This window comes from Camponotus vicinus, unplaced genomic scaffold, assembly GCF_025532165.1.
Source record: "Camponotus vicinus isolate PSW18456_S1 unplaced genomic scaffold, iyCamVici1.0 SCAF_10, whole genome shotgun sequence".
Classification (NCBI taxonomy): domain Eukaryota; kingdom Metazoa; phylum Arthropoda; class Insecta; order Hymenoptera; family Formicidae; genus Camponotus; species Camponotus vicinus.
In genome coordinates this window covers 15,091,991-15,102,204 of record NW_028141946.1, presented here as the reverse complement: position 1 = coordinate 15,102,204, position 10,214 = coordinate 15,091,991, and the positions used below count along the sequence as shown (strand labels likewise).

General features: G+C 40.8%; 1 protein-coding gene across 1 annotated transcript; it reads right to left on the bottom strand.

Annotated features, from left to right (window-relative positions):
• Positions 1-6,801: 6,801 nt before the first annotated feature.
• Positions 6,802-9,908, bottom strand: LOC145960680 (uncharacterized). Its single transcript, XM_083080300.1, has 3 exons — positions 7,260-9,908; positions 7,075-7,196; positions 6,802-6,992 (listed from the first exon to the last, which is right to left on the bottom strand). Exons 1-3 carry the CDS (start codon positions 7,749-7,751, stop codon positions 6,956-6,958), a joined length of 651 nt encoding a protein of 216 aa, XP_082936426.1. The 5' UTR covers positions 7,752-9,908; the 3' UTR covers positions 6,802-6,955.
• Between the last annotated feature and the right edge of the window lie 306 nt (positions 9,909-10,214).

The following is a 10,214-nucleotide window of genomic DNA, read 5'->3' as shown; positions in this document are numbered from 1 at the left end:
TAAATTATCTCACCCTCGATACCACGAAAAAAATTTCAAATTCATAATTAATACATTATTAATGAATGGTTATCCTATGGAATTTGTTTTTACAACAATCTCACACAGAATTAGATCTCTCATTCATAGCAATATCATTCATAGCAATATCGGCTCCTTCCGATTCTCCCCCTCCCTCCTCTCGTTCCTTTTTTGTCATCCCGTATATTAATAGTGTCTTAAAACTATTTAAAAAGATTGCCTCGGGCAATAATAAATCATTGGCATTTGTGGTTAACAATAAACTAAATAGATTCATTAAAGGGTATTGTAAGCCATGCGATAGTGCAGACGTACGACCATGATGGCGCTGGCGTGCGGTTCCGATGGCGCGAGTGCGCTACGGCGAAGCGAGAGTGAGAGAGAGAGAGAGCAGTAGCTTTTGTGTGGGCGCGCGTTAATGGCTTTGTTTGCGGTGCTAGAGTTTTGCGAGAATATACAGTTCTATCTGAGTATTTATCCGAATCGTTTATTGAGTCTTCGAACCCGATATCTCAATCCTCAGGTATATTCCTTTCCCGGCTCGTCTATTTCTGACGGCGTGGTTGCCCTCACAGAGAACCGCGGCCGCTCTAACCGTAGTCTTTCAGCCTCAGAAGTGGGATTCGGCCTGTATTGTCGAGATTTTTGTGCGGGTTTATTGTGCGGATTTATTACTAGTGGTCAAAAGACTAGTTGACTCGTGAAACCACGATATTTTAGAATATCGTTTATAAACGATACGTAGGAGAAGACATTTTTTTCTTTGTGCTTCCCGCCATTACGGTTTCGCACGTAGCGAACAAAGGGATAGGCAGCCATCTTTTTTTTGAACAAGTCCTTTGTCCTGGACGTGCGTGCGTATCAAGTCTTGTTGTAACGTATTCAGCCGTGTCTCGTGTGACTTTTAGATTTTCTACGGACATTCCTGTAAAAAGTGACTCTCATCGTAATGATCCGGCAACGTCTTGAGAAGATGTCCCTGGTGGACTTGAAAAAGGAAGTCAGTAGTTACGGGATCACAAATATTCCCAAATCTCGTGAAGGATGCCTGGACGTTTTACTTACGCATCTAGAAAGAAATGGTCCTCTGGAAGAGGCCCAAGCCACATTTGTACAAGAGGCACATCGCGAACCTGATCTCCCAGGATCGACTACCACAGGTACATTTCCAAAGGATAATTCTGCTAAGAATTTTACAGATGGCAAAGAAAAAGATGCCTCCAGAGAATATCTACCGCAGCTCTGCACCCTCTTGGTTCAACAAATATCTAAACAGAGTGAACAGATGAACCAGCTACAGCAGATGTTCGCTGCGATGATGGATACCAGTGTCAAAGAGAGACAGCATGCTCAAAGTGAGGATCAACAAGAAGTGCGCCACAGCGAAGAATTCTTCTCAGTCAGGGGGGACTGAGAAGAATTCTTCGCTGTGGCGCACTTCTAGAACAGACTAGGGGGAGTCAAGCGGTAAAATTTTTGTCCACACAAATACCTCAGTTTTCTGGATTAGATGAAGACGACGTTAATATTTGGTTGGAAAAAATTGAAAGCATCGCTGCACTACACAGGCTGTCTACCTCAGTTATGTTGTCAGCAGCTGCAAGTAAACTTACCGGCAATGCATGACGCTGGTATGATCTCAGCACAGGGGAAACAGCCAGGTCCTGGTTATCTTTTAAAGAAGCGATATTAAACCGCTTTAAAACAAGGATTCCTCGTAGTGCCCTTATGAGAAGATTAGAATCACGTAAATGGATTTATTCCACAGAGTCTTTTTCAGACTACGCAATGGATAAATTGGTACTTACGAAGAAACTACAGTTCTCAGAGTTTGACGCAATACATTCTTTGATTGACGGTATTACAAATTTATCAATCCAAGCAGCAGCGTTTGCTTTGGACGCACAGTCGCTCGATATCTTCTTAGAGAAGATGCATCGCATGACTACTAGCTGTGACACGCAGCTCAAAAAAATAACTGCATCAGCAAAATCTATCAAAATCAAGAACAAATAAAGCCTTGAACGATAGTATTATTGGAACACGTGGTTACATTTCATCATCTATTAAATTAGAAGTCTTGCCTAATATTACAACATTTTGTGATTTACATATTCTTAATCATAATTCTTCAATCAGAACGGATAACCCAAAGGAGTTAAAGGAATCATCTGGAAGATCTAGTCCTATCCAGAAGAAAGAAGCCTTCTGCACCTATTGTCGCAATAAAGGTCATATTAAAACGGAGTGCTTCAAACTTAAGAAGAAAGAAGCATCTGGTAAAAACGCACACGCTTTGGCTTCACCGGTAGCAGCAGTAAAGGACTCATCGGAAGAAACAAAGGAAACGTCTACATCCATAGTTGCGTTTGTGAGTGAATCCCGTGAAATTGTAGTCCACGATGACCATATTTTAAATGTTTGCGAAATCAATGGAAAAACATGTAAGTTGTTCGCTTCAATTGATTCAGGTAGTCCAGTCTCATTTGTACGTAAGTCAGTCTATGAAAAGTTTCTTGATCCTTCGGTCACGCCGTTAAAAACATCTGTTCATTCATATAAAGCCTTGAACGATAGTATTATTGGAACACGTGGTTACATTTCATCATCTATTAAATTAGAAGTCTTGCCTAATATTACAACATTTTGTGATTTACATATTCTTAATCATAATTCTTCAGCAACTCACTTATTGTTGGGTCGTGATTTTATTAGGATCAATAAACTTTTGTATAGTATAGATAATACTAAAGAGGAGGATAAGAATACGATTAAATTGTTGTCACATGTTGCTTCTGCCGACATCATTAATCACGAATCTTCTGTTACAGATTCTTTTTCACAAATTAATATTGACTTTGATCAGTCAGCTAAAGAACAGCTTATAGATATTATTCGAGAAGTAGAAAAGATGTCTGTGCCTACGGTTAAAGATAATTATACCGTTAAAATCAATCTTAAAGATGATACGACGTACGCTTATGCTCCTCGAAAATTCGCATGGACGGAACGAATTCAAATAAGAGAGATCACCGACGATCTATTAAATAGAGGTATCATTAAGCATAGTACATCTCCGTATTGCGCACGTGTAGTGCCAGTTAGAAAGAAAAACGGTACCTTAAGACTTTGCGTTGATTTGCGCCCTTTGAATAGTCGCGTAGTCAAGCAGAAATATCCGTTTCCGCTTATTGAAGATCGTTTAGCGCGTTTAAGCAGTAAATCAGTTTTTTCTTTATTGGACTTGAAGGATGGATTTCATCATATCAAAATACATCCGGAACATACTAAATATTTTGCTTTTGCCACCCCGGATGGGCAATTCGAGTATTTACGTCTTCCTTTCGGTTTTTGCGAGGCTCCAGCCGAGTTCCAAAGACGCATCGTACAAATCCTCCAGCCTCTCATTAGAGAGGACAAAGTTATAGTATATATAGATGATATCCTTATTCCTTCTATTACTGTTGAGGAAAATCTTAATACTCTTAAGGAGATGCTTTTGCTGCTTAAACGTTACGAACTACAATTGAATTATGAAAAATGTAATTTTCTGAAAACAACCATCGAATATCTTGGATATATCATTTCCCCTTCAGGGATGACATTAAGTTCCAGGCATGTAAACGCCGTTGAAAAATTCCCTCAACCTAAAAAAATCGTAGATGTTCAAAGGTTTTTGGGGCTTACCAATTATTTTAAAAAATTTATAGAAAATTATGCAGTTAAAGCCAAACCTTTAAATGACTTACTCCGTAAATCATCAACTTTCAATTTTGACGAAAACTGTCAGCAAGCTTTTAAAAGGTTAAAGCAAGATTTGATTGCCTTTCCAGTTTTAAGATTGTATAATCCACTGTTAGCTACAGAATTACATACTGACGCATGTAGCCTGGCTATTGCCGGTATTTTACTTCAAAAACAAGAATCGAAAATTTGGACTCCGGTCGCCTATTATAGACAACTAATAACGCGGAATCAAAATATCACAGTTTTGAACTGGAAATGCTTGCAATTGTAAGATCAGTAGAGAAATTTCATATATACTTATATGGTTTGGATTTCACTGTAGTCACAGATTGTAACGCTTTGGTGCATGCGATTAATAAGGTCAATCTAAATCCTAGGATAGCACGATGGACGTTAAAGTTACAAAATTACAATTTTAAAATTGTCCATCGCGAAGGACGCCGCATGTAACATGTTGACGCTCTCAGCAGAGCTGTAAATCTCGTTCAAATAATGCCCCTAGAGAAAGAACTTCAGTATAGACAACTCCAAGACAATAGACTCAAAATTATAGCAGAAAACCTCGAATTTGAGGATAACGATAAATTCATATTATTTGATGGTCTTGTTTATAGAAAACAACCAGATAAACACCGTTTTGTTGTGCCTGATTCGATGATAAATAACATTATTCGTGTTTATTACGACGAGCTAGCTCACTGCGGTCTGGAAAAAACTGATTAGGGTATCACGGCTAATTATTGGTTTCCCTCTCTCCAGAAAAGAGTGCGGGATTACATTGATAATTGCCTCACATGTCTAATGGCAAATACCTCAGTCAATGCACGTGAAGGGGAAATGCAATTAACGGACTCCCCAACCTCGCCTTTTATCACGCTACATATAGATCATTTTGGGCCCATTGTCGATTCCTCGGATGGATTTAAGCACATATTGGTGGTAATCGACGCTTTCTCCCGCTTTACCCGGTTATACGCGGTGAGATCAACCACTTCCAAAGAAGTGATCAAACATCTGTCCAATCTTTTTAACATTTTCGGGAATCCTGTTTCCTTAATCTCCGACAGGGGGACCGCTTTTACTTCACAGGAGTTTGCTGAGTTTCTGAGAAATAAAAATATTCAGCATAAACAAGTGGCCGTAGCTGCCCCTTGGGCAAATGGTCTAGTAGAAAGAGTAAATAGATTCCTCAAATCTTCTTTAAAGAAAGTCACGGAAGATCATTTAAACTGGAATGAACAGTTGAATACCATCCAATATGTGATTAATAATACTTTCCATTCCTCACTGAAAGCCTCCCCTTCCAAATTATTTGGCTATAATCAAAGATGTCATTCAAACGTTACTCTGACTAGATATTTAAACAGCGTAGCTAAGACAGACTTCGACTTTATCAAAGAAAGGGACTCTAGTCGTTCATTAGCTTTAGAAATTGCAGATAAAGTTCAAAATTATAATAAAGAATATTATGACAAAAAACATAAAAAACCGTCACAATACAAAGTAGGTGACTTTGTATTGATTAGGGATACAACCCTTAAACCAAACGAAGACAAAAAGTTAAAACCCAACTACAAAGGGCCGTATATTATAGCAAAAGCCCTAAACAAAAATAGATATGTAGTCAAGGATATACCTGGATTTAATATAACTTCTAAGCCATATAATTCTATTCTTTCTCCAGACAGGATTAAACCCTGGATTAAACCAGTTATCTATAGTACCTAATTACTTGTATTTTGTATTAATATATATATGTAATAGTAGTAAGTCTAGGCCGGTTCTAACCCAGGGGCTCCGAGGGGGGGTGAGGGGCGAGGGGGAACCGGCGGGGGGGGGGGGGTGACGTCACGGGGGGGTGATGACGTCACGCGGGGGGGGGGGGGGTGACGTCACGCGGGATGACGTCGCGGGGGGGGGGGGGTGATGACGTCACGCGGGGGGGGGGGGTGACGTCACGCGGGGGGGGGGTGACGTCACGCGGGGGATGATGACGTCACGTGCGGGGGATGATGACAACGTCACATGCGGGGGATGATGACGTCACGTGCGGGGGATGATGACGTCACGTGCGGGGGATGATGACGTCACGCGCGGGTAGGGGAGGTCCGCGGCGCGACCGGTGGACGAGGGGGTCCGCGCGGGGAAGGGGGGATCCGCGGCGCGAGCGATGGACGAGGGGGTCCGCGCGGGTAGGGGGGATCCGCGGCGCGACCGATGGACGAGGGGGTCCGCGCGGGTAGGGGGATCCGCGGCGCGAGCGATGGACGAGGGGGTCCGCGCGGGTAGGGGGGATCCGCGGCGCGACCGATGGACGAGGGGGTCCGCGAGGAGAAGGGGGATCCGCGGCGCGACCGATGGACGAGGGGGTCCGCGCGGGTAGGGGGGATCCGCGGCGCGACCGATGGACGAGGGGGTCCGCGAGGAGAAGGGGGATCCGCGGCGGGCCCGCGATGTGTCCACGTGTGAGAAGACGGTGCACTGGTTTGAAAAGGATAGCGTAAAGTGTGTGAAGAGGACAGTGCGACAAGGATGGCATCAACGTGTGACAAGGACGACATCAACATACGACAAGGATGACGTCAACGTGGAACAAGGACGACGCATTGTAAGATGCTGCATAGGTGGGAGAAGGACGACGCAAAGGTAAGTGAGTGATAGCGACGAGCTTGTGAATGAGAGAGAACGATAATAGCGCGAAGAGAACGCATACGAAAGAGAACTATAATATCGCGAGAACAACGTATGCGAGAGAGAACGATAATAGCTAAGATAACGCGTGCGAGCGAGAACGAAGATATCGCGAGACTTACAACTAACGCGAGACTTATTGTTAGAACGATAGCGCGTACGAAAGAGAGAGAGAGAGAACGATAAATTCTTACAACTAGCGCAAGAGAGACGCAAAGGATGGGAACGCAAGGAGAGGCGCGTAAATAAATACATTTCTTTTTTTTAAATTAAAATATAAAATTTATTTAAATGTGTGCGTGTATTATACAATTTTGTGTGTGTGTGTGTGTGTGTGTGTGTGTGTGTGTGTGTGTGTGTGTGCGCTTAATATATAATAATATAATAATATAAAATATAAAATTTAAATATATAATAAAAATATATAATATAAAATAATAAGAATAATATATTTGGGGGAGTGCGCCGGGCTAAGGAGGAGGCCGCTCCTAGAATGCTAAGGGGTCGATGTGTCGGGCTGAGTGGAGCCGCTCCTGGAACAGAAAAAGACATTTGAATAGTTTTTAATAATTTATTTTAGAACTTTTGATATATTATAAATTGAAAGTTACTTACAATACTTTCCATGGCATTTTCCATTCACCGTTATACAATACACACAATTTATATTTTGATGCAGGTTTGGATTCACATATCTGTTTATCCTCTCGTCGACCATTCATATCATCGCGTAAACTCTAAAATCAAACATATTAATTTTATGTTTTAAATTTATTACACATCGACAAAAAATATTTTACCTTCAACGTTTCCAATTTCCGCCGTAGTATATTCTCATGATCATCTTCTTTCAATTTTTCAAAATCTTCTATTAATTCGAGATTTTCACGCAGTTTGTTTCCAATACAATTTACTTTAGAATGATTAGGTTCTATATTGAAACATTTACATCCATGATATTTTGCAAAATCTCGCGCACATATTTCTCGAGCTAGAAGAAATGTCCTCAAAGAATTTGTGCGAGGTTTTTCCAAGCCGAGCTCTTGATGTCTTATAAACTGAACGATTGAAGTTTCTAGATTCTTCTTTGAAAGTTGTTCCCGCTCGTATTGAAGTAATTCTTCATCATCACTAGTCCGAAAACGGAAATCAGGTTTCCCATCGGATGATCCCTCCTCCATTTCTCTCTCCTCTCTCTCTCTCTCCATCTCATCCATTTCTCTCTCTCTTTCCATCCAATAATCATCATCATCCGTATCGTCATCGATGATAATAACATCGTCTTCAGCCATTGCACTAACGTAACACAAGACTAACGAAACACAGAACAACGAAAGAAATAATATTCTAATGTCGCAGACTCCTCTTCATTATATATCTTTTAATATCTTTTGTCTCATTCCAACTAGGACATCACGTCTCATCTACCTCAGCATTTCTCTACATCTTTAGCGGAGCGTGTTGAGAAAAGTATAACTATTCTTATTCGTATGGAAGGAAAGAATTAAAATCATAGATGAAATAAAAATAATTATTTATTGCAAGCATCGTAAAAAATATCATTTACAGCACATGTTAGTAATTCACAATCGATTAATGATTCGCTGTTAAAGACATCACTATCGCGTATCGTTTTTACAGCATCGCATACAGTAGTAATATTGTTACGTTGTAAAACAGTTTCAAATTGTTTAAATTTTTCATTCACGAGATACGTATTCTCGCATAACCAATTATGCATATGATCGATACAATTTTCAAAATTAAATAAATGTAATAATGTTTGTGGTTTCATATACAAAGAATTTTCGCATAATGCGAGTTTTACAATTTTCGATTGATACATTTCAAGCATTAGATCTCCAATCCTTAATGGGAGAGCAGTCGATTGTAGAAATTGTTCAACGTCTGCTTGCTTCTGCATCAACAAATTCCACGTTGAGAAAGGCAACACTATTTGATTGCCTCGATTATCGCCGAGAATCAGTTCCACGTACGACACAGCTCCAACGCTTATTCCAATGTCCAAATACTTGTACGACGTTGGGGTTAAAGCATATCTTCTTCCAAGTATGTGAGTCGCACGACTAGGTTGAATGCTATAAAAATATAAATAATTAGATCAATATTTAAAAAAATTAATAAATAAAATTTTTAAACGATTGAAACTTACGTGTCGCATTTTTGCTTCTTACACGGTGGAGTTTCACCGTTTCGAATCGGAACGTAAAAATTCATGTCGATTTCTTCAGTGAACCTTTCACACGCGCGATTGATGCAATACTGATCGTATTAGAATTAATATCAATTCAAATAGTATCGCAAATTGCAATGTAGAGGGGATTATTGCTAACACGACATTTTAATTTCCTCTAAAATTTTGTCGCGCCGATGTACGGCTGCGATGACATCATCATCCCCAGAACAAAGATTTAGCTGAATTCGCTAAAATCGAGCGCTGATGTACGGCTGCTCCTGATGCAATCACGTCAGATTTTTCAAATGTACGTGACAAAACGCGAAATTTTCAAGGTTAAGATGCACATCGGAACAAAGATTTAGCTGAATGCGCTAAAATCGAGCGCCGATGTACGGCTACTCCTGATGCAAACACGTCAGATTTTTCAAATGTACGTGACAAAACGCGAAATTATCAAGGTTAAATTACACATCAGAACAAAGATTAACCGTCAAGGTTAAAACGCACATCACCCCTAGACAAAGATTTAGCTGAATGTGCTAAAATCAAGCGCCGATTTACGACTGCTCCCGATGCAACCACGTTAGATTTTTCAAATGTACGTGACAAAACGCGAAATTATCAAGGTTAAATTGCAGACGCTACTCCAGGGAATTTTTAAGATGAAATCATTCTAGAATGTTCGATGATATGCACGAGACAGTATATAAATCATGATCAAGAGGCACACCCCACCAGTATTTTTGTTAAAGTACATCCGGAACTATCATTGGGAAGCGCATTTCGCAAGTCTGATACAATATGGAGGAACAAAGTTTGCGAGAGCAATCCACTTTGGTGAATTCATTGGAAGATTACATTGTGTGGGAGCAACGATGTGATACGTATATCGAGTCGTTGGAAGAGCAAAGTTGCATCAAGCGACCGCGATTATCGATCGGATATCGACAATCGCTGATTGCTCGGATCGCGCGCCTCGAAGGGTTGAAAAATTCGGTACGTGGACGTTTCGTACACACGGGTGCCGGATGTAGCACGCGTCAAAATGGACTTGCGTGGCGCGAGATTGATACGGCGTTCGAGAGTCGTATATTGACTGGTGCAGTGATAAATTATAATCACATCGAACCGCGCCAGTTTCTCGATGATGCCAAAGACATTGTGTTGGAACATGTGAAGGATGTTATGAAAAAACATTATAATGTGAAAGTGAACACAATATTTAACGGTGAATTTGTGGCTGGGGATAAACGCGCCAACAAAAGTATCAATACGCGAAACTATGAACTCTTTCGCACATCCGATTTACACGAGTGGTACGAACGGCGCGTTATCGAACCCACCCTAGCGTCTCTGGAAGAGTTTCAGGAACGCGACAGCGGGTGGGCTTTGTCGCGAATATTAAATTTAACTGTAAATATAAATAAGTATAATCCTATGCGTGCGGGATGTCACATTAAGTTACCGCGGGAGATTATGTTGAAAAGAGCGGTGATTAATGTACAATCAAAGGACAATGCATGTTTCGCGTGGGCAGTGGTCGCCGCACTATACC